The sequence below is a fragment of the Anthonomus grandis genome, chromosome 18 (assembly GCF_022605725.1).
Source record: "Anthonomus grandis grandis chromosome 18, icAntGran1.3, whole genome shotgun sequence".
Lineage (NCBI taxonomy): Eukaryota > Metazoa > Arthropoda > Insecta > Coleoptera > Curculionidae > Anthonomus > Anthonomus grandis.
In genome coordinates, this window is record NC_065563.1 from 3,629,840 (window position 1) to 3,655,491 (window position 25,652).

General features: G+C 33.3%; 1 protein-coding gene across 1 annotated transcript; it reads right to left on the reverse strand.

Annotated features, from left to right (window-relative positions):
- Positions 1-22,276: 22,276 nt before the first annotated feature.
- On the reverse strand, positions 22,277-24,736 carry LOC126747062 (uncharacterized). Its single transcript, XM_050455554.1, has 3 exons — positions 24,413-24,736; positions 22,913-23,084; positions 22,277-22,859 (listed from the first exon to the last, which is right to left on the reverse strand). Exons 1-3 carry the CDS (start codon positions 24,564-24,566, stop codon positions 22,277-22,279), a joined length of 909 nt encoding a protein of 302 aa, XP_050311511.1. The 5' UTR covers positions 24,567-24,736.
- Positions 24,737-25,652: the final 916 nt, after the last annotated feature.

Below are 25,652 nucleotides of genomic sequence, written 5' to 3' on the forward strand. Positions count from 1 at the left end.
TAATTGTTAAGGTCTTCCGGTGAAGTAGTGATAGTGCTAGGCGGGGAAGATTTATTTCTCAATTCGTTAATAATAGACCATGTTTCTTTAGACACATTACCAGAATCAGTAAGCCTTTTGTTATAATAGGCATCCTTTGCAGCTTTTATTGTCTTGTGATAAACTCTTCTGTATCGCCTGACGTAATTGTGGAAAACGTCGCTGACGGAGAATTTTTTTTAGATGCGATAATGAGCGCATGTTTTTTGCTGATATACGTAAGCCACAAGTAGACCAAGGCTTATTATGTTTAATTTTTATAGGCCTCAAAGGAAAATGTTGGTTGTGAAGGTATAACAGGTACAGCCTAAGGGCTCTCAGGATGGAGGGATCCCTTAGTCTCGACAAGAGGTAGCGATCACTTTCAGCATCAGAATTTTGGGAGAGCCGCACTATAGGTGGAGTCATTGGGTCCAAATTCGGCAGCGGCACATATTTGTTTTTAACATTATCCACCAGTGCAATGCTGACGTCATCTTAAGTAAGGGACTTGCATACAGCTATGGCTTCCTTATCCGAACCGATCTTTAATAATTTTTCCTGCCTGGAAACATTAGCAAAAGCAGCCTGGGCGGCTGTGGTCAATGTTATTGGCTGCACCAAAGATAAAGGCTGTAAGGGATTCGCTTTGTCACCATCTATTACGGTGCCTTGCCACATGCGAATCTCCTTTGGTTGTGCAAGGTGATCATTATTTTGCACCCCAATCTTAAAACTCGAGCTGACCTCATTTTTCTGCATGTAAGAGCAATGAATGTATTCAGTAGTCCCGAGTCTCTCTTTTATGTAGGAGGCAAGCTTATTTGCTGTATAATTTTCAGGAATATTGGATACTACGAAGTAGTTCATAATTTATCATTTTTATATATTTTATTCATTTTTTATTTTTTCATCATTTTTTAAAGCACTGTGAACAATAATTATTTATCAGTCTTTCTTCTTTTTCTTGATTGCTCATATATGTTATAAGCGTGATTTTTTATAGGATCCATTTGCCCTACTGGAGATTTAGTCTGTAAAAGACGTTTAAATTTTTCGTCTTTGCCCCTGACTATTTTACTGATTCTTTTGCACCACCAAAATCAGCAACACCTAACAATAACCTTTCTTAAAAATTTATCTTGGTCTGGGTGATTGGGGCAATTTAATATTCGAAATGATGCCATTTTCGCTTTTAAAATATCGTTTAAGATTTTCATAATTTGTAAGTTTGTACATAATTGTGGTATTAAATAAAATAACCTTGACATTGCTTCACTAACTACAAAATTAAAAAGTGTCCCTGGAAGTCTTAATTTGCAGTTTATGTATTGCCTCGCCTCTATAAATTCAACATCTGAATTATGTTCTCTAAAGAGAATATTTTTTTTACACTCTTCGCATTTTATATGCCTTAACACTTTTTTGGCAATAAAGCCGGTGATGTAAGTCCTAACATTTACTGCGATTTTTGATTTCTTATGAAATGATACATCTTGTGGCCAAGTAACATATTCAACAGGAGCAATGCTAGGACTTACATCACTGATTAAAAAACTCTTTAAGTTGTCCAGAGCTCCCTCATTGTGGTCCTACTACTCCTCCTGGCAGTTGACTCCAGGAGAATGATTGGACATGAAATTATTTATTAGTAAAGCTTTAAATGAAGAGGAAAAATGAGAAGCAGTTGGCGAAATTTCACGTACTCCATGACTACGAATGTTGCCAAAAAAATGTTCTAATGCGTCTTGCTGGAAGGGCCTCGTCATTATATACCTATTTCTTTTGCCTTCCAATAATTTCAGACATAAATAAATAAGCCCCTTAATAGTAAAAATGAAATTTTTTATGGTAGGGACCGAAACAAACAATTTTTTGTTCGGGCAAAAATATTTCATCGACTGTAACACTTGCAAACTCTGCCTCCAAAATTTCAAATGATCCGAAGAAACCTTAACTCCAGCTTTCATTGACTTCCCAGGAGGAGAAATTCTTTGGCTTGAGTTCAAACTGTCAAATAGTTTATCAAAAAATAAAAGACATTCTGCAGTGTCGATGGCTTTTTCATCCAACTTGATCTCAGGTCTTTCTAAAATAGAATTAAAAAAATTATTTTCGGATTCAAAAGATCTTAATACATTTATTAATAAATCATTTTTCATATTTCTAGAAAATGATTTCAAAATCTATTTCTTGTTGTTGAGATGAGATGAGTGCACTGTTACTGTTGTGCAAAATATTTCATTATTTTTTAGTATATTTTTTAGACTCTGGATTCTATCTTCTTGTTGTTTTTTATTTAAAAATTTTTATTAGTTAATTAAAACTTACTCCATTTCAAAATTTTCTTCATGAGGTTTCCAACCCGTCGCCGTCGGCTGAAGACTTGCGTGCAGCACTTAACTTTCATTTTATTAATTTTCCCCCTGAAAATATATTGAAAAAAAAATTAGTATTTCATTAAAACTTTTCAAATACTTATATAACAATTATTATAAATAAAAATTTTTAAAAATTAAATAAATAATACCTTATAATATGGCTATCAGTCAAATTACTGCAAATTTGATCCTCATCTTCTGCATCCAGCATGTAAAATTCTTCTAAATGGTCCCTTGTTGGCAACTCTTTGGATGCCATCTTTGGAAAAGTGCAAATGCTTATTAAGAAGATTATTCCTTATTCCCTTTATAAGGTGTGGTCCATCAAAGAGTGCAACGATTTCATTGTCATTGACAATGAAACCAAAATGCCTATTTTCTTCGTTTCTTCTTGCAAATTCTGAATTAGTGTCATCAATGAGACTTTTTATGGCTGCTTGATTGGCACTTCCTTGGTCGCAGACTATCGCCACAACATTGAGGCCTGCTTCAAAACAATTCGTAATAACCTGTAAAGCAAAACGCTATAAACTCAAATTAAATTAAATGTTATATAAGAAAAAAGTACCTCTTTAATAAGACGTATCAAGTCGAACGTTTTTATTGGCCCATTACTGATTACTGAATGTGTAAGACAGTGGCTGCTTCCACTGTTTATAGACTCCTTTTATTATAAAAACATTTACGTGGTTTGCCAATAGAGGCTTTCTGCAATTGTCTCCTAAATCATGGAAGCCATATATTAAGTCATCTTTTTGATTGTAGGTTAGTCCCATATCAATTGACATTTCATCAAATATTACAATTGACGTTTTGTCAATTCATGTCTTTAAGGTTATTCACCTTTTCCTTTAAGGATTCTATCAAATTCATATTTATCCCTGTAGATAAACAGACCTTGCTTAAAAGGTCTGTCAACGTTGTCTTCGAGGGCAAAGTGAAAACCTTTGAGAGAAGTCTATATGATTTTCCACTTGTTTTGAAAATGCTTAGGCATAGGATTTTCTCATCAAGAGTAAATCTCCTAGCTTTAGGTTTTTGTTTTTGTGTCCTAATTTGGGACATAATGAAATTATAGGTTGGTTTATTAACACTCCTCAAGGTGTCAAGTCATCATAAGGTGTCTCGCCTTTGGAGTCATCATTACCTGCCGAGTAACATTAACTTCTTTTAAAATTCGTGACCCTGAAAAGAAAATAGTTCATATAAATAGCAGCTAGAGCAAATTAATTTATGTATAAATTATAGATAAACATTTTTACTACATATATAAATCTAATATCTATACTGGCCAAAACAAAATAAAAAAATTAGCCAAACAATAATTATTATTAAAGAGAGGAAAATAGAATTGCACGTTTATTTAGAAAATGTAAAAACTTAAACTTCATGGTTTTATTTTAGCTACCAACTCCATTTGTTTCATTATTTTTTTAAAAGAATGTATAGGATCTAAATTATTGAGCGACCAAAACCATATATGTTAAAACTTGAAAAACTCTTTTATATTTTTAAAAACAATATTTTTACTTTAAATTATATTTATTCAAAAATTAAACGGACAGAGTAACGTGCTTAAATTTATTATAATACTACTGTACTTTTTATTGGAAAACATCCTATTTATATTTAAAATTGATTGCTTAATTGGCATATCTCACGGTAAATTCCATATTTCCAAATATGCTGAGTAAGTTCCGGCGGTCGTTGCTATTGCGACACCGTGGGATCGTGACCTGTTACATAAGGTCAATATAATCGCATATAACAACTCCCTCTTTTACTAAAAAGTTAATACCGTGTATTAAGTTTTTCTTAAAATTAAATTATCTAGTCTAACTAACACTAGGTAAATACAAAATAAAAAAAAATAATAAAATAATAAGATTGATATTCTTAATATTAAAATGGAGTCTCTTCATTGTCTTCTTCGTCATCTTCGGGATGGATCGATGGTCTTCTTCTTGCTAAGATTCGACTTAGCTTCAGTCTGGTAGATACTTTGGGATGCGGCCTCGATGGTGATGGGAAATCGTCATCTGTTGGACCCATGGAAATGCTAGGTAACAGTCTCCTGCGTCGACGACACTTTATCAGGACATAAAGACCAATTAGGACTGAAATTAGAGTCATTAAAGAAATTATGAACCAAGATTGATGTTTCTCGATAAATGGTTTTCTCATCATTTTCTCTAATTCTTCTGAATACTGGTCCAGTTGATGCTGCGCTATGTTAAGGTCTTCTATGTCTAGGTTATTTAGCTTTATCGGTTTCAGATCTGGAATCTTTATCTTCTCGGGAATGTTTTGACAGCATTTGTAAGGAACCATGACTTGGTGATTTTTGTAGGTGACATTTTGATCTCTATCTATGATCCGTTTTGCTTGGATTCTTGTGACACCTATGAAACCATTGCAGTAAGGTTGGAGTTTTAGGAGCGAGTTAATTTGGATTATAATCGTCTTTACTTCTTTTCCTTCACACTTTATCGTTATTGGCAACGGATTGGAAACTGTGATTAGCCAGAGATTTAGATCAATTTCTTTGACGTTATATCCTTGTGCCAAAAGTAGAGAAACTTGACAGGTTTTTGGGAGGTGACTTGGTCCTTTGAGCAGCTGCGCTTCACAAATGGCTTCGCTATCTATTGGATAAGGCAGAACATCGGAACAGATTTTTTGATGGATGGCTAGTGGTTTGCAGTTTTTCATATTTGACAACGAGATGTAGAGCATCGAATCATCGTTCTGCGCGATATATTTTTGGTGTGTTGGTATTACGTGGTGAAATTCTGTTCGATTATCAAAAATGGGGGTGGTATAAAGATGATATAAAGTGTAAGTTTCTGGTTCAACCAGAGGTATCTTTAGGATAAAAACTATTCGTGTGTCAGTTTGATAGGCTTTAAGACCTATTATGTCGATATACTGAGCAACAGATGATGAGTAAGTAGGTAAAGGAAGATTATTTTTTCTTAATGTTTGTGAAATTTCTTGCAATGCATTTATTAAGTCTTTGGGTGTGATAATAGAACTGTGCAGCATTTTTAATCTCGCGAAAGCTATGGCGTTTAAGAGGTCATTAAGTGAATTTTCTAAAAAGGAATAACTTTCCATTAGTGACTCACAAATATCTAAAACTTTAACCTGAGCTTCGTAAAATGAAAAAGTATTGCTAATATTAAATATTGACTTATGGATTTCCTCGAGATCTCTATTAAATGTTTGTTCGTCTATTTGCAAATTTTGTATTGTCGTATTAAAATATTTTATGACCGATGTAGTGACAGAGATTTGGTTTTTTAGTAAATTTTCTAGTTGATGTTCATCTTCAGTAACTTTATTTATGCAATTATTAAAATATTCGCCATCGGAGGCGTCCAGATTTCCCGTTATGGATTTCCAAACGGTGCCAATGCCGTTGGCAAGTCCTCGTTTTTCCCTAAAAGCGTATTTTTTTGTACCCGCAAAGATTTCTCTCTGCTTAATATTTACTGAATCAGAAATTTGTCTAAGAAGACTAACGTGTGTTTGTATTTCCGCTCGAAATGCGATTAATCTGGGTTCTTGGACATAAATGAATGAATCTTGCAATTCATTCAAAATCTTATCGTTATTTACAATGGCTTGCTTAATTTCACTTAAGTCTTTGTACACTAGAAGTGTCCATTTTTCGTTAGATATTTTGATGGAACCTTCTTCGTGGAAAAATATCGCAAGCGTATTATTTACAGGCGTTATGGTAAATTGGGCCAAGATAATCGACAGGAAAGTGGACAGTCTGGAAAGAAGAAAGCCTTATTCAAAATAGGGTTTAAGTCTATCGAAGTTAACTTTAGAAATTTGTTTAGTACGGGGATTTAATAACATAGCGGAATTTTGGAAAACTTCGGTTATTTCAAACGGGCCATTAAATTTGTTTTCAGATTTACTTTTGATCTGGGATTCCCTAACATATACTCTTTCACCGACATTATACTCTTAGCTTGTTGTAGGGGCGGTTTGATCAAATCTAACTTTAGCTTTTTCTTTTTGATGATTAGTTTTGGCACGTGCGATTTTATAATAATATTCCATTCGACTATTGAGATCTCTGACGTATTTTGAAATTAATTTTTCTTGGTTATATAGAGCTTCAGAGGGTCTACTTGAGGTATGACCAAAGAATCAGTTCGTAAGGTGTAAAACCATGCGTCTTATTTTTTGTGTTATTATAGCATATTACCGCGTAGGGTAGTACATTAAATGGATGTTCTGTAGGATTTTCAGCTGCATTTGCTCGAATCATTTCTGCTAATGTAGCATGAAATCGTTCCAAAGAACCATTAGATTGTGGATGGTTTACGCTGGAAAAGGTTAATTTTATATCGTACAGTTCACACAGGTCTTTTACCAAGTTGTTGTCAAATTCACGTCCATAGTCACAATGTATGCGAAGTGGAGTTCCGTAGTGTTGGAAAAATACAAGTAGGGTATTCACGATGGTGGAGGCCTTTTTGTCGCTTATAGGGTAAGCTTGCGTAAACTTAGTCAGTTCATCTCGAATCGTGAGTGCATGATGTCGCGTGGGGTATTCGAAAATATCGATGTTGATCCGCTCGAAAGGAGTTTTTGGGGTTTCTGTAATTACTAAGGGGCTACTAAGATTTTTCCTACAAATTTTGACTTTCTGACAGATTTCACAACATTTGATTAATTTTTCGACATCTTTAATTAGGTTGGGCCAGTTATACTTTTCTTTAATACGTCGTACCGTTTCGTTTATTCCTCGATGTAGATTGCTTTTCCCTACATGGTACTGGTCTAGAATTATTGGAATTTCATCTTCGGTTGGCGTTTTCACAATGTTTTGGCAGATTTTAAGTTTTATTTCCTTGTCTGCAAAAATAAATGAAAACATCTCGAGAATTGGAAGATCGATGTTATTTTCTACACAATATTTTTTCGAGGCGTCGAATTCGTCCTGTCCTTTAAAGAGGCTATAGAAAAGGTAAGGTGCTACTCTTCCAGGATCGAACGGTAACAGTATGATTAGATAATTGCGATCTTTTACTGATTTACTGGGGACAATATTTATTTTGGTGTCGCTAAATTCGATGTCTTCTCCTAGTATGTCGTCTATGATTTGGTGGTGTATTTCTTCAAGTTTATTGTGCCTAAAGAATGTCACAATTTGTTTATGAGATTTATCCAAAAGTTGGGAGTTAGATATCTCAATTTTTGAATAGTCTATTAGTGATTTTATTCCATACATAGTTGCAAATTTATTGTATTCGGTTGTCAAGACGTCATCGTCTATATCTAAGTTTTCAGGAGTAGGTGGGCTTTCGGGTTCGTCTTCGATTTCTGTCCACTCATTTGAAGCATAAATCGGAATTTTAGATTGAAAGTTAGCGCATTGTTGAAAATGATTAATTTTTATTCTTGATAGAGCATCAGCGTTTTTGTTAATTTTCCCGGGTTTGTGTTCAATCTTATAATTGTACTCTTCCAGTTTGAGTCGCCATCTGGCTAACCTGCTACCGGGATCTTTTATGGAGAATAACCATGTTAGGGGCCGATGATCGGTAATTAATACAAACTTTCTTCCAAACAAGTAGGGACGAAAATGTTTGACGGCCCATACAATCGCGAGTAATTCTCTCTCGATTGTCGAGTATTTGGTCTCTGCAGCACATAGAGTTCTCGATGCGAAACCAATGGGTAGATCTTTACCAACCGGTCCTTGTGAGAGGACGGCGCGAGATTTTTGCGAAATTCGAGATAAATCGCCTGTAATAACCTGCCAGGCCTAAAAAGGATTTTATATCCTTAGCACTTTTTGGCTCGGGGAAATTTTGAATGCACTCTACTTTGATGGGATTTGGTTTGACACCATCTTTGGTGACAAGATGACTAAGATAAGCAACCTCTTTTCTTAGGAATTCGCACTTATCTGGCTGAATTTTTAGATTCGCTTTCCTAAGGCGTTTGAAAACTTCTTTAAGACGCTCTAAATGCTCATGGATAGTGGGCGAATAGACGATAATATCGTCCATGTATACCAGGCACCTTTCGTTTTGAATGCCCAAGAGGATATTGTCCATGACACGCTGGAAGGTGGACGGAGCATTCTTTAGTCCAAACGGCATACGTACAAATTCGTAATGACCGTTCTCAACTGAAAACGCGGTTTTCGGGGTGTCTTCAGGATTGATCTCAATTTGATGAAACCCGGACGCGAGATCTAGCGTCGAAAAATATTGGCATTTGCCAAGCTGGTCCAAGAAATCAGAGATATTTGGTAAAGGATACTTATCATCAGTACTGAGCTCATTTAATTTTCGATAGTCTATGACTACGCGCCATTTTTGTTTTCCGGAGGCGTCTAGCTTTTTGGGTACAACCCACACAGGTGAAGACCAGGGGGATATTGACGGTTTGATGATCCCTTGGTCCAACATCTTGTTCACTTGAGTCTTTACTTCCTCCTTGTGAATTTGGGGATACCTATAGGCTTTGGTGAACACGGGCTTTGCGTTGTTGGTGTCAATATTGTGTTTAATCTTATTGGTAAAAGTTAGCTGATCTCCCTCTATATAGAATATGTCTCCGTATTCGAGGCAGATATTAGTGATTAACTCTTTTTCTTCACTATTGAGGTGATCTGTCCTTAATTCATTTCTTATTATGATATTTCTGTCAATAGATTGATTCTGTCTGATTTCTGTCAAGGTGATTCATGGGGTCATCAAGGTTAAGATTAAAAATGGTTTCATTTGATGGGACATAAGGTTCAATAGACAGGTCAGAAAAATCGACAGATTTTGAAATAACGTTAGCATTAATTATTGTTGTATAAAATTCGCCGTTTTCATTTACATGTACGAGTGCGTTAGGTAACCTAACTTTTTCCTTTTCTTGTGAATTGAGAATGGCATTGATATTTGAAAGATTGCATTTTAATTTAAATATTTTTTCGGTACGCCCTTCTATCGAGATTTTATTAAAGGACTTATCGTAAATTTTTTCTACTCGATTTTCTGTTTCTTTCACTTTGTGTAAGGGAATAGTTTTAAAGTTTGTAACCAAAGTTTTTGATTTAAGATCTATGACTGATTCATAATGTTCTAAGAAATCGAGGCCTAAAATTCCGTCGAATTCTATGTCAAGATTGTAAACATATACTTTATGAGGGTTTCCGATAGCAAACGGTACAAGAGTGGATTCTTTTATAAGAAGTTTTTCATTTGTTATTCCTTGAATGGATACGTTTTCTGGAAATCGGGTAGGAAGATTTTTTACAGTATTTTCTTTAAATATAGAAATTCCTGCTCCTGTGTCGATTAGGAGTTTAAAGGTATTTGTTAAGTCGTTAATATAGTAGAGATTTTTGGGATTAACGGTTAATAATGGGCTTATAGAAATGTTTGCTCTGGAAAATTGAGGTTCGAATTGAAATCCTCGAGATTCATGGTATTCATTTGGGATTGAATCTGGGCGACAGGATCTTGACTGTCCGGGGGTTGGTTCTCTTGAGGCAGTGACAGAAAATTTTGGTAGTCGTTAGTGTCAATCATTTGATCATTTTTGTCTAAATAAAATTGATCATTTTCAGAGGAATATTCATCGTATTGATGTGGATAATCGAAGTCGTCGATATTTACGCTATCAGAAAAGGAATTATTTTCGAAATTAACATGATGGGTCCGCTGTTGATTTTGCGGAAAATTAGGATTTCTTGTATATTCTAAGGGTCGGAAATTATTGCTTTGGGGTGCATTAGGGTTTCTTTGAAAATTGGGAAAGGTTCTTGGTTGTTGAGTTTGTGGAGGAGAAAGTTGTCTTTGAAAGTTTGGAATGCTGTTTGGTGAAAAATGTGGCCTTTGGTTTTGTTGATAATTGGCTCTTTGGTTTTGCTGGGATCGACATTCAGAGGTCATATGACCTAAACGGCCACAATGCAGACACTTAGGAATTTGAGGTCGGGTCCTCATTGGCTGCACTGGTTTTGAAGGTATTTGTATTCTCTGAGATTTCTGGGTTTCAAAGTAAGATAACTGAAGCTCTCTTCTAATACGAGTATGTGCTTCTACGAGGTTACGGGGATTTCCTGCTCTTATTATTTGTCCTAATCTAGGTTCAAGTCCCGTAAGGAGAGTATTTAATGCCATTGTTTCAACAAGGATATTTTGCGCGACTTTTTGATCATTAGTAAGATTAACAGCTTTTTGAATACTTGATAACATTTTCGCATTAAGTACTTGAACACGATTATAAAAGGTTAAAGCGGATTCGCCGGGTGTTTGACGTAATCTTTGTAAATCCTGAATAAGGGATGTGAGATCTCTAGAATCTCCAAAGTGCAAATTTAGTAATTGCTTAATTTCATTATAAGTAGCTGGATTTCGGGAGTTTATTAGCTGTGCTGCTCTTCCCTTGAGTTTATTTTTGACATGTATAGTTAAAAGAAGTTTCTGATCATTATTGGCCATTTTAAATGCACAATCACACGCATTTAAAAAGGAGCACAAAGAAATTTGGTCACCTTCAAATTCTGGGACAATAGAAAATATTTCTGAAAGTTTATATGGTTCTACTTCCTCTTCACGTGTTGCTTGAGAGCGAGTTTCAGGCATTTTTATTTATTTATGTTATTAAAGCTCTTATAATAAAATTGAAATTTAATTAAAATTAATTATTGTAAAATTCTCTAGTAATTCTTATAATTTATTTATTTGTTTATTTTTTTTAAATTTGCTTATTGTAAAGGAAATTGATTTAGACTCAATTTTCTCTAAAGTTAATTAAAATTGAAAATTATTAATAATAAGGTTAAAATTAGCAAATTGTTAAATGACGTATGGTTTAAATCGTACAGTATTTCACCAAAATAATACAACAATAATAATAAAATAACGGGGTGATTCGATTACTTACAGAATCGGCAACATTGATCGTCTTGTTCTCTAGATCGGGCTGTCAGGGGTTTCACTCGGTGTTCCTTCCACAGCTCTCATGACGTTGAAGAATCCTATGCGACTGCGCCAGTTGTTAAAACTTGAAAAACTCTTTTATATTTTTAAAAACAATATTTTTACTTTAAATTATATTTATTCAAAAATTAAACGGACAGAGTAACGTGCTTAAATTTATTATAATACTACTGTACTTTTTATTGGAAAACATCCTATTTATATTTAAAATTGATTGCTTAATTGGCATATCTGACGGTAAATTCCATATTTCCAAATATGCTGAGTAAGTTCCGGCGGTCGTTGCTATTGCGACACCGTGGGATCGTGACCTGTTACATAAGGTCAATATAATCGCATATAACATATATATTATGTTATTCAAAAAATGGGCCTTTTAAATTTTAGTAAATAGTTGAAGTAAAGTAACAAAGAGCAAAATCACAATTTTCTTATTTATTTCCATAACTTCGGAATAAAAACAACTTAAAATTTTATATTTGTTTCAAATTTTTATATGAGTAATCAAACATTGCAACAAAACTTAAATGTTCGTTATTGCTTTTTTTAGCTTTGTTTTAAAAGTTGGCTCACTGGTATATGCAATTTTGGAACTTGTTTGTTACTATTTTACTCTATTGTTGTCATTAATTGTTAAAATAAAGGAATAAAAAATATGACACTACTTACTCTGCTTGATCATTGGAGTTTTATAAGCAGTTCCAGAAGTTGTGGCAATGCTTTTTGGTTCTGCATTAGTGCATGGTGTACCCTCATGCATTAGTGCATGGTGTACAGATTGCCTTTCTGTACTACCACAGTGTGATGCGTCTGAGTTATTTTAAAGAAATATTTGTTTGATAATGGCCAAATAAACATTTATTTGAATTTTTTTTTAAATGGATTTGAATCGTTTTTACTTAAATTGTTTGTATCAAATAAATATGTATTTAAATAAATACATACCTACTTTTTAATGGACGGTCGGCCAATAAAAGGTTATTTAATTTCACAAATGTATTATTTAAAATACTACAGGTGTTGTTTAAATGAAATGTACATTTATTCGGTTTAAATATTAATTTTTTTTTCTAAAAATATATAATTTATTTGATTCAATAAAATAATGTATTTTATATTACCTTAAAAATAGTTAGCTTGAGAGACGAAATATTTGCAATAAATAATGGATTATTTAATTTAAATAACTTTTGTTATTTGGATGAAACATTTAAGTGCACATTTATTTTTTAATTTATTTGAACCCAGATTTTCATTATTTAATATAAATAAATGAGTTATTTGGTTGCATATCTAAATTTTGATTCCTGTAGGGTTCTACTAAAAGTTACCGTATATTTTTTAAATCCGGTATCCGGTGTGGATAACAGTTTTGATGCTAAAACATACATATGTATAATTACCATAAAATATGGATTATAAAAAGAATAAATAGTACTAAACGAAAGTACCCAAAAATAATAATTTACAAACCTTGAACTATAAGGAAAGGTAAGTATATAGAAACTGAAAAATACTGAACAAAAAATAACTAAAATTATAGATAAGAAATTGACGTATTAAATTATGATATTGATTAAATATTTGTAGCAATAAATTGAAATTAAAAGTATATTAATAAAAATTTAAATAAGTGAGACAAATCTATGGTTAATAATATTTAAATAAATGGAGTAAACTGTCCTGTATATTCCTCCAAGAAATGAACGGCTAGCCTTCAAAACCAAGGCTGTGAATGCATGCCATTTGTAGCTTAGCTATCTGGACTGGGAATCTCTAATACTAGCTCTAACTCTGGCTCCAACTCCACAGCTTACAGCAATTTCCCGAGGAAATCAAAATCCTGCAGCCATCAACAATTGAAGAAGAATTAAGAGGAAAACGGAGAAGTAAAACCCTAAAACAACGGTTGCCATTGTATTCACTGTCGATAAAAATTGAATGGCGTTAAAAATGTGACACATTCTGTTCCGTAATTTCAATAAGTATAGCACCGAAAATATTCCGTCAGCGAAATACTCTTTCGGACCGGGATTGGGTTCCAGGAAATTCTCCTCTGACCTCGCTCGCCAGCATAGCCCCCTCTCATTAACTTTAAGTTTGTAATCGTTTACTAGCGTTTGATGCGTTGGTGGGTGCGTATCGTTGAGCGTTGTAGTTGTATAATTTTACGTTAGTCTAATAAGAGTAGTATGCTCCTTCAATTATAAAAGTAATAATAGAAAGTTTTAATTTATAAATGAGTGTGAAGTTTAATAAATAATAAATACAAGTGACATTTGGGCTTTTATTTGGGCCTTTAATGAAATACAATGTAAATGCGAGAAATAGCAAATAGAACCAGTGCAAGTTTAATTAAATCTAGCACACACTCACCTTGCTAAGTTTCATTATCTATCCATCAAAATCTTGGGCATCCTACACCAGAATTATGAATTAAACGATTCCCTAAAGGAACAAGATTAAGGACTATAAATTACAAACCATATTGGCCACTTCCTGCTTCACAAACTTCGGAAATAAAAAACTGGCCTTTACGTGTGCTTCTACCTGCGACACGGGAACAAGTCCTCGAAAAATGGATGCAGTACCGACTAAATCAGTAACGACCCCACCTCTCGCCTGAGCTGTTAATATCAGCCAATCAGAGAAAACATTAATTAAGACCAATCAGAAAAGTGATGGACCGTCAATAGAAAGCATGAATAATTAAACCAGGAGAGTGATGCGTTACAGTAGTAATGTCTCATTCACAGTGTGAATTTAAAGAAATTTGAATAAAAGAAGTTGACTAAAATTATTAATGTAATTATTGAAATTAATGAAATATCAATGGAGCATTAGTGAAACTAAGGAGTAGAAAAATAAAACGCTACACCATCAGTCGCAAAAATACTTCTAACGTCTTCATCCTTGGATTTAAAAATCGCAGTATATGACAATAAACCCAAAAGCGCCTCCGCATAACGGAATTATTACCGCATAACGGAATTACGCAAACTCCGCATTGGCATAACGGAATTATTGGCATAATTCCGTTATGCCAATGTCTACAAGCTTTGGTTTATTTTGCCGTTTATATTTTGTTCGCATGGAAGCTAATTTTTTGTTTATCCACTTTAAAATCAGTTCAAACATCTGGGCAGGAAACAATTGACTGAAAAATGCCTTTGGATTAGTGTTATCACCTACAGCAATACGTACCGCTGATAAACGTACAGGGTGACCCAATAAGACTGTTCCTCGGCCATATCTCGGGAACTGTTCGTAAAAAAAAATAAAAAAAAAAAATTATTAGGTAAATCGGTCATGAAAAATCGTTGGAAAATATTTTCAAGTTCTAAAAATTACCACCAGAGAGCGTAATTGCCATCTTAAATTTTAAAATTGCATTTTTCTTTAAATTTCGCATAACAACCAAATTTTTTTTTTTTACATTTTTAAAGAGAACCAGGTTATCTATGATTTTCGTAAAATAAAAAATCAGCCATTTCAAAAACAAAGATGGTGGAGCGCGTTCAGTTGTTTTTGCAATAACTTGCTTTAACTTCTTAACGGTTTGACCGATTTTAACAAATTTGGTATCGTTGAAAAGAGCATTCCTTGGGCAACAAGAATCAACCAAAATATAGTTGATTTAGTTGAATCCTTTTCCGCCTGGGGGCTAGCTTTGACACCATCACCCAAAATCCTAAAAAAATCAAAAAAATCAAATGGAATGATATGACTTTTTCTTTATGAAAAAGTAGCCAAATAACATCCAAAGAGGCCAGTGAAAACCGTTTGTCAAAATGTCTTTCCTAACCGCAAATATTGGGAAAATAAGGAAAAAAAACGCATCCCGAACGTAATAAGTCACTTTAATATTTTGAGTCTACCAGACTCCCAGGTGCGTATAACTTGAGCAAAAAAAATTCCAAAAATATTTGTAGCTGTTATAGATTAGTAAATTATTGATTTTTTTATTTATATTTACAGCGTGATCAAGATTTTTAAGAAAATAAAAATAGACAGTTGTTGCAGGGGTTAGAAATTAAAAAAAAACAGAAACCAGTTATCCTCAGGACAAAGTCTAGGTTTCTTTAATAAATAAGTACAAGTGCATGAGTGAGGTAGCATTAAACCATCCATAAATTATGGCTTTATTATTAATGATAACACTTAAAGTTTTTTTGGTATTTTTATTTTAGCTTGTTTTATAGATGTTTTTTATGGTATTATATTAAAATTTAGTGTAAAATTACTTCTTACATGCCATATTTCTATAGGTATCAATAATTTCAAATTTTCATAATATAATAATTCTCAATGAACGTTTGAGAAGCATTTAAATAGCCAATTATACATTACTTAGGAGATTGAAATATGTGGATCAGAGAATATCGAGTAGGTAGATGATAAAGATTGCCAGGCAATAAGCAACTAAAAGTATATGAATTTTCAAGAAAAAATCACCATATAAATAACATTTAAACTTTTATTTGACGACAATTAAAATCAAAATATATAAAACATATAATCCTAAAAAATATGTGTATTTATTTTAATTTTTAAATAACTGTTTAGGCATTGTTTTGATAAAATCCCGTGGATGATGCATCATCATAGTGGCCATAAGAAGTAAATATTTCATAAATATTTTGAGGCAGCTAACTTGCTGAGTAGTTTTCAAAGACAATTTGAAAATTATATAAATCATTGTGATGAAAGTTTTGAAATTACCTTGAAATTAAAAAATTCCCATCATATTTATCAAATATCTTAATGTCGACTAGCTTACTAAAATTTTTGAGGGGCATGTCCCTTGATGCATATGCTTCCCCCAGATTTAATGTTTCTCATTTTACAATATTTTACATAAGCTATTAAATCCTAAAAGTAAACAACAAAATATACAATTATGTCTGATAACTAAGAGTTTATATAACCTCTGATGTTTCTCCTCTTACAATTGTAAAATATATGTTATTTTACAAAATATATCCTCCATTCTCAAATTTATTTTGGATCTGACAAGCATAATCGACTTCCCTATTACTTTGTTCTCTATAAGAGGTATATTCTTTAAAATTCCTAAAATTTAAAAATGATTGTTTTATCTATATTTTGTGGATATTAAACAAAAATGTTTGTTTAAACTATTAAAATAAGAAAATGTCTAGGTATCATTGGTACACATTGCACATATAATGTGTTCCTTGTATGCCTGGCCAAAAAATTCTGGGTGAAACTTCCTTCCTGAAACTCCTTCTCGCAGACTTCGCAGATTGCATTTTGTTGGCTAAAAAATACATAATAATTCAGATTAAACCTAAAAAAATTATATCTTACCTTAGTGTTGCCATAATTATCGTAAACAGACACTGCAGAAGCTAAAAAAGAAATTATAGAGGAAAGAAGAGAAATTGAAAATCAAACACTAAAATGTTTGTTTTTAAACTCAAAATTAGCGTAGTACCGAATATTATAGACAACGGAGTCAACACTAAGCACTATGACTGCTGTGAGTACTCAAAAATTCATGAATTTACTGCGCAGGGGAAATGTAAATTAATTGTCATAATAGATCGCAAAATATGGCACCACCGTCAACACAACAATAGCATTGCAATCTTTTTACTGCTGTGCTCGAAATACGAAAAATTCGAAAAACCAGTACTAATATGTACCGCAAGATTATTTCTTGTTAGGCTATATTTTCATGAAATATATGGGCAAAACTCAAGAAAAACTTAAATCTTGTTTAAATAAAATTTAGTACTTAGTAAAATTTATCATTGAAATCGATACGATAGTCTTTGTATTATTCAAACTAAAAGCATTGTTGCCGTACCTAACGAAAAGTAAAATGGGCTTCAAAATAAAATCCTTAAATTTTTGATCACTAAAAATACTCATTAAAATTTATGAAAAACTGTAGGATTTTTTTGTGATTTAAATGTGGGCATAAAAAAATGCTACAATGTAGCATTATAAAACTAAAATTAGAAAAAAAAACTTATTTAGGTAACAATTTTTAACATTTTCCGTTTGCCCAATTTAACAAACTCGGACCTGTTTAATTCTTTAATACGAAAATACATTCGAGACCTAAAAAACAGTCTTTTAACCTTTTCTGAGCATTCAACGTGACTACTTTTTAGCAATAAATTGTTAATATAATTTTTTGTTATCATTAAGGAAGCTCCGTTAACTGACTTAAAAACATTTTCAAGTTGTTCCACTTTAGAGAGAAAATCATCAGAAGGCTTACGTAAACCTCCTTCGCTTAAATGGTCGGTCCAAGTGAATTTTGGTTCATTGCGTCTTTCTAAATTTGGATCCTCTAATTTATAGCAAATAAATCCAGCCAGATATTCTAGCCAATTTTTTTCTAAACAATATTTCTAATATCTTATATCTAACAATATTTTCCTCATGCACAGCTACAACTGGGCTATCTGTAGATTCCAGTTTATGGATCATTGGCCCACTTATTGGCAAATCTGGAGTATCATCCGCTTCTACATTGAGGAATTCAGAATAGGCACCCTCATTTTTTCCCATGATGTAAAATCGTAATCGATACTTGAATTACAAGGCATTTGGGTGATCATGTAGGCCTCCCTTTGCACGAATAACTCCAAAAAAGTTCTCTAATACATCTTGATTTATGCGTCTTGTGAGAATATATTGACTACCAAATCTTCGGTGTAAATCCGGCAACAATAACTTCAGGGCATTATTTGAAATGAGTATTCCTGTAATTATGAGACAAAATATACAATATTAAATCAAAAGTTCATAAAAGTATTACCAATTTGAAATGGAAGCAAATATTTCCTCCCTTTCACTCTAAGATTGAGCATAGTTTTGGACATTTCATCGATTATTTAATTTTCTTCTTGAATTGAAAGACCATAGGCTTTATTTGTGGTTCTTGAGTCTGGTGCAACCTCGTTCACATTAAATACATCAAACCAGTCATTTACCTGCAACAATAAAATCAATAAAAATAAAATTAAATTTTATAATGTATTAGGTGTACCTGTTTAAAAAAATCTGCACATTCTGGCCAATTCATATCAGGTGGAAGATGTCCCAAAATCCCACACCTGCTGATAGCTTTCGAAATGGTGTGAGAAAAAAGCTTAGCAGCAAATTTAACTCTTTGTCTTTGAGCTCCTGTGACATTTAATGTTTCTTTTCTAATTTTATTAGTGATTTTTAAATCTGAGACAGAAGTGATCCAATACATTTTCTATGACATTTTTGTTAATTTCTTTTCCCATAATAATAAAGCCTTCATCAACAAAATGATTTCTAATTAATTTTAATAGGTGTGGAACATTTGCCAATACAAATATTTTCTCATTATTAAAAGGATTACTAAAGTAAGGCTTTGTATATGTAATATTTAATTCTTTATGTAAGCCTCTATTTCCACCACACAAGTCAGAAACGACTAATACTACATGAAATCTTAAAAATATATAGTATAAACAGATATACAAAAACACAGCAACTCGACGGCTCTTTATTGTTCGAGCGGAACACGTAGAATGAATCAACTCGATTCCTCACGTGCCGACCGTAGGCGATCGGAGTGCTGTTTTTTTTTTGCCTCTATAAGGGATTTTTGAGATGTGGAATTCCCTTATCTGTGAAATTCTAACAATAGATTTACAGGTTTGCTTAGAATGATATTTTAAACAGAAATCTTACCAGAATCTTCGACAAATCTCACTATGTGAAGCAGCTTTTCAGAGGTCATTTTCATATCGTAATCAAAAAAATGGGTTGTTTCCAAGATTTAAAAAGTCCCGTCATAACAACAACTTGTACATATGAAAAAGGTTTTAACAGCTCATCTTCTCCACGATCATAAATATATTCTTTTTTAATCTTCATCTCGTCGAATAACAAACAGCACACTTTATCTTTTTTGTTAAAATCTGATGCTTCTACAAGTTTAAAAACATTCCTTAAAATCCCTGGCTAAATTTTAATTTTTTTAAGCTAAGCTTTTAAAGTGGATACTGCCGGGTATGGATATCCCTTTTTTAACATCAACCTGTATGCCCTTGGTCCCGCAGGGTGTATGACAATAGCATTTGAAATTTCTGCAACAGACCATTGTATACGCTTGTTGCATCTTATTTTTTCAAGCTGATTTTTTGAAAAAATTGTCTCCAGGGCAGAGAGCTTCTGTTTTAAAAAGAATATTTCTTGGTTTTTGCTCTCCAATGACTTTTCTAATTGACTAATATCCGCACACTAGTTTGAACACTAAAAAAATACAATTTTATGATTATTTTCTAAATTTAAAAATTTTAAGTAAAATACCATATAGTTTTATTAGAATCAGGAACAAGGTCAGTACCAGGCATTACTTCTGGAAGATTTGAAAGGGAACTTCTACCACTACCTTCACCTTTATTAACATAATTTTTTTCTCCACCACCCAAACTACTAACCATAAATAAATAAATTATTAATAATAGCAAAAAATATGTAAAAAATGATTTACCTTTTTAGTAACTCCGCTACTACTTGTTTCCTTTCCCTTTTTTTTTATTACGGAACTACGTTCCTTTGATGGTATTTTACTGGCTGGTAAATTCTAAGTTGGGACAGCGTCATCGTTCAACCCACGATAACGTTTTGGCGTATAATTTAACAAGCTATGCTGAAGATTGACTTTAAAATCAGTCTCCAAGAAATGTTTCGAGCAAATACATGCTGTTTTTATATTAACCTTGTCTTTCCGCTTTCTTGCCTGAACCCATTTTTTGCACACAAGTTTATCCTCTGGAAAATGAAAAAATTTGACCTCACAAGGATTCTTTTTCGATTGATTGTCAGTAGGGTTGCCAAGTTTTCCACAAGCCAAAGGAGGACTTTTCTGGAAAGAGGGGAGGAGGGGGTGTGCATGCCTGCATGGAAGAACGAGAGGTTTTCGTAGGGCGGGAAGCATGATGTAATAAAATTTAATAAATGTATAATTTCATGCAAACATAAATTATATTTCTTATATTGCAATTTGCAAACATAACGTAAATAAATTTTGTAACGAAAATAAATAAATTCTAACGAACAAATAATAAAAATTAACAACACAAAAAAAAAGGAAAATATTATATGCAAACTTAATCTAATAACGCAAAACGAATCAGTCTAAAAGAAGTGCCTATTGTGGCAATACAAATAAAAAACGAAACTTAAGAAAAACTTGACAGAAATTAAACAGATACTGATAAAACGACATACAATAATAATTATCAGCTCTTAGGGAAACAAAAATTTATATTTCTGCTCAGATTTTGCGGCAGATAATAAAGAATTATTTGATTTTATTTTTTTGTAAAAATCAACACACTTTTCGGGCTGATTAAAAAAATTATAATTTCGCTTTTAATTAGCTCTTTTGAAGCTTTGTTTCTTTCATCTCGCCACTTCGTGTTCATAACAGAGAAAACCCTTTCGGGAAAAGCGGAACTAGCTGGCATGCTTAAAATATATGATATCACTCTAAAAATATTAATAATATTGGGAATTTCGATTGCATTAAAAATCTTTACATATTTGGCTACCGTATCACAATTTATAAAATTAGGATCTACTGTTTTCAGCCTATCAAAAACTTTTTCAAATACCTGGCACTCGTCAAATAATTTATCACAGTCGAATCCTATTATGTCCTGCAAACGCAACCGCGTAATAACATTAATAATGTCATCATAATTAAAGCATTTTTCACTTAGTGATATTTTGCTTAATAAATGTGAAGTTGAATTTTGGTCCAGTTCACATCTATCTTTACAATATTTTATGGCAATCTCTAGAAATGAAGCAAAATCTGCCTCAATACTGTTCTTTTCGCTTTCAGGTATTTTTTTCAAAAGCTCCATAACCTTAAATCCAAAAAATTTCTTATTGACTCTATCAGATAATTTAGTTAAAAATGTCTCTATTATTTGAAAGATGTTTAAAACTGTTGTGTCATTTGATTCTAGTTTTAATACTGTATCTTGAAAAATTTTTAGAATGTGGGATAAAAAGTTTAAATATATTAAAACCTTGTCTGGAATTTCATTATCAGTAGAGATTTTTAAAAATCGGTGGCCCACATCGATGACGTCACGCGCCAAGCACTAAGGCCTTGTCTTTGAGTAGGTGTTGGGACAGTCCGTCGATCGCCGAGGATAGCGATTTCTGCCCGAGGTGGTTTGCTAGAATTTAGAAAATGATAATTTCCCTCGTGTCTGCAACCCGCTGTCCTGTGTGTATTTAAAGCAAAAACAAATAAAAAAATACGTACCCACAAAAATGAACTCAAATAAATTGATTGCGCTGTTATTGCTAGAAGAAGAAGAGGAAGAGGAGCTGGTACTAGCAACACTCAAAGGTTCCAGTAGGCCAGTGGATAAGTTGTTTTTGTTTCGCAATACGGAAGGCGCCTTTAATATCACCGTGCAGAGAAGGCTTTTTGGAAATGAATCCAAATTTAGGGGGTATTTTAGACTTTCCAGAGAACTTTTCGAACTTGTGTTAAGTTTTGTTAAAGACGACATTTCCAACAAACCTACCAATAGAATCAAATGCCCTATTTCTGCTGAAGAGAAGCTTTGCATTACATTGAGGTAAGTTTTTGTTTTAACGCGCTGGATCGACAACGTGAATATTTTGTTACTAATTTCTTATTATATATTTTTTATTTATCTTAATTACTTAAAAGGTAAAATAATATACTTAGGAGTATTAAGACTCTCTATCTAAAAAGCTAATTTTTTTAAATTATAAAAAAAAAGTAATTATATTAATAACATACGAATTTATTTAAAGTATTCATAAATGTTGATATAGGTCACCAGATTCATTCGGTGGAAACATTGCCATTGGACTGTTTTGGGGAGAAAAGGCTTAGAAGTAGAAAGCTGCACTTGAGGTTCCTGATTGGCTACTAGTTGAAGCAGATCGGAAATCATGGTTTATCATGCTTCTTTGCTGGTGTTGAAACTCTAGTTCAGAAATGACTTGCATTACCTTAATTTTTGCTGTTGTTTGTAAGTCTGGAGGAAGTTGTTCAACTGTTAAAGCAATACTACGAAAGAACGTTGAAAGTGCGGTGTCATCCTCTTTTGTTTTGTTATTACTTAAGTCTAGCAACTCTTTCATCAACTTGGTTCTTTCAATTCGGCCTTTTTTAATTTCTTTTACTACTGCAGCACCTCGTTCTTTTGGTATAGACTTTCTTTTGCGTTGGGATGTAGTAGTTGGGGATATGAAAGATTCTTCCACTGCTGTAGGTTGGTTCTCGTGAGATTCTTGCGTATTGGGAAAGACCTCAGTAACCGGAGAGACTTGGGAGTCAACCATCTCTTGAGAATCCTCTATATCACTTACAGCTGCTTGTGATTCATCCAATACGTCTTGTGATTCAGTGGAAATATTATCTGATTGCTGATTTTGTGAGTTACTTTCTTCATTGATATTACTAATTGACCTGAAAATAAACGACCCTAAAATATTGTGCAAAAATGTATATTTAATACGTACTTTCTCTCTACGATTGAGGTATTGTCCAGGAAGCTTAAATGTTTGTACTTGGCACCAAAGTTTTTCACATTTGTGTTCCTGGCTAAACCAGTTTTCTGTGCTTTTATTACCTCGCGTTTCTTCTTTTGGTAATAATCGCGGATATTTTTCCACCTTATTTGGCACACTTTTTCTAAAAATTTATTTAAACTATTGATAAAATGAAGTGCACCACGATTTTTATTGGCAAAATTTAAGTTGCTATAAATATAAATGGCCGTTTCTGTGTGAAGAGAGCTTTTAAAAAATAAAAGCGTGTTACAGCTATAGCTGACAAACGTTATAGGGGATAAAATAATATACAGGGTATCAATACCAGTAAATTTTTAATCAAGCGCAAACATCTACATCAACTCACGAAGCATATGAAATGTACATCGATTTTTTTTACCAATACTTAATTTGTTATTTTCAGGTATCTAGCTACAGGGGAGACCTTCAGATCGCTAGCGTTTCAATATCGCCAGCATCACAGCTGGATTAGCGTTTCTGTTAGAGAAGTGCTACGCAGCATTAGGGAACGCATGCTTCCAATTTTTATACCAAAACTCTCAGAAGAACGCATGAGAGCAAATGCCCAAGATTACAATGAATTGTGGAACTTTCCTAATTGTTGCGGATCCATTGATGGAAAGCATGTCCGAATACAGTGTCCGAAGGCAGCAGGGTCACTTTTTTATAACTACAAGCAGTTTCATTCTATTGTATTGCTGGCTATAATAGATGCAAGATATAGGTTCATCGCAATTGATGTCGGTTCCTATGGGCGAGAAGGAGATGCAAGTATTTTCGAAAAATCGATGATGGGAAAGTATATTAATAATGGTAATTTCAACATACCACCTGCAATGCATCTTCCAGGAACAGAAATTTTACAACCTTGCATTATTTTGGCAGACAGCGCATTTTCGTTAACAACTAATATAATGAAACCTTATTCACAAAAAGATTCTATTCCTGACCAATCAAAGGCTGTGTTCAATTACAGACTCAGTCGGGGGAGGCGAACTTCCGAAAATGCTTTCGGCATATTATGTCAGTATTTTAGAGTATTCTTTACTCCAATTGCTATTAACCCTACTGCTGCTTATGACTTAATCATTTCGGCATGTATCTTACATAATATGCTACGAAATGCAAAAATACCAATTCCTGATGAAAATGTAGATTTCATCCCTCTATTGCCAAAAGAAAATCTAATTCCATTAGCACCCACATGTGCAAGAAGGTCATCCACAGATGCTGCTTCGGTAAGAGATACTTTCAAAACTTATTTTTTTGGACCACATGGATCAGTGCCATGGCAAAACGCAAAGGTGCAGAGAATGGAATAATTCGAGGAATAATCGTAGAAGAAAATATTATTTCACGTTATTAAAAGTAAAGTAGCGGAATAAAATTATGTTAAACCCTGTATATTATTATTTTTTTTTAATAAATGACATAATATTATATTCTTACCCTTTTTATTCATTTTCGCACCTATTTCCTTCCAAATGTTGTTTTTTACGACCAAATCCTTATAACTTTTGCCGGCAACACTATATAATGGTGGATGCTGCCTCACCAAGTCTATTAGGACTTCATCATCCTCAGGTGAACATTTTTCACTCATTATGCTAATTATAATTATAATATTACTATTAATATTTATATTTTATTATAATATTACTGTTAAGTGCAGCTGAGCGATTCCGCTGTAATCAGACTGGACAGATATGAACCGACCAGTCGTCACAGGTCGGCGGAGAGGAATGCGTCCGTTCAGATGAGCGGAACCGAGGAAACCAATCCCAATTGAAATGCATGGTTGGATAAAATCGTCAAATCGCGGCGATCGACGGACTGTCCGCTTTCCGCGACCGAATGTTCGTGGAAACCAGGCCTTTACGGGCCCTAGGCCTAGGCCTAATGGGCCTAGCGGGAAAAAAGGCCCTTTTAGCAAATATATAAGTAAGAGATGCCAAATTTCGCTGTTCAACTACATGCGTTAAAAAAATCTTATTATATTAAAATATTTTGAATTTTGGCGGTACGCAAGTCACGCCTATGCGGAGCTCTCATTGGCTGGGCATATTCGTCTTTTAACGTATGCTAAAACGACTTTCACTGGTATTCATAGTCCGTCTCCAGCTGCTGGCCAGAATAATTTTCGGAGATTTTGTCAAATTCGTTTCATAGTCGATCGCCCGCCGAATGTCGCATGCGTATTGTCAACTGAAAACAAGGTGATCTCTCGCCGGCGGGCGATTTGATAAAACTCGGGAGCAGTGTTTCACAGACAATCTCCCGCCGGGTTAACACTTTCTTTCACGATATTGTGAGATTAAATGCAGAAGAAGATTAAATTAATGACATAAATAATATATTACATGGGCCTGTACTTCGTCAAAGATATATACGGGACCTTGACAATCCACTTGATTTTTATAATGATGTGCAGTTTAGGAGGCGATATAGATTTAGTAAAAATGTAGTTCTTCATCATTTGACAGCGTTAATACAACCGCATTTGCAGAAAGTGAATATGCGTGGTTTACCGGTGCCTCCTCTAATTGCTTTATTTATTCTTTAAGATTCTAAGCAACAGGAAGTTTCCAGGTATGTAATTCTACATTTTAAAATATCTCGTTATTTACTATTAACCTATACAATCTTCAAAAATTAACTGAAATAATTTTTACTTTTTAGTTAACTTGTG

Bases quoted from the DNA above. Each gene is read 5' to 3' on its own strand.
- LOC126747062 (XM_050455554.1), bottom strand. From the start codon at position 24,566: ATGAGTGAAAAATGTTCACCTGAGGATGATGAAGTCCTAATAGACTTG. The intron at 23,085-24,412 runs GTAAGAATATAA...ATAAATTTTTAG, and splicing joins TGCGAAAATGAATAAAAAGG to AAAAAGTGTGCCAAATAAGG. The intron at 22,860-22,912 runs GTACGTATTAAA...GTTTATTTTCAG, and splicing joins ACCTCAATCGTAGAGAGAAA to GTCAATTAGTAATATCAATG.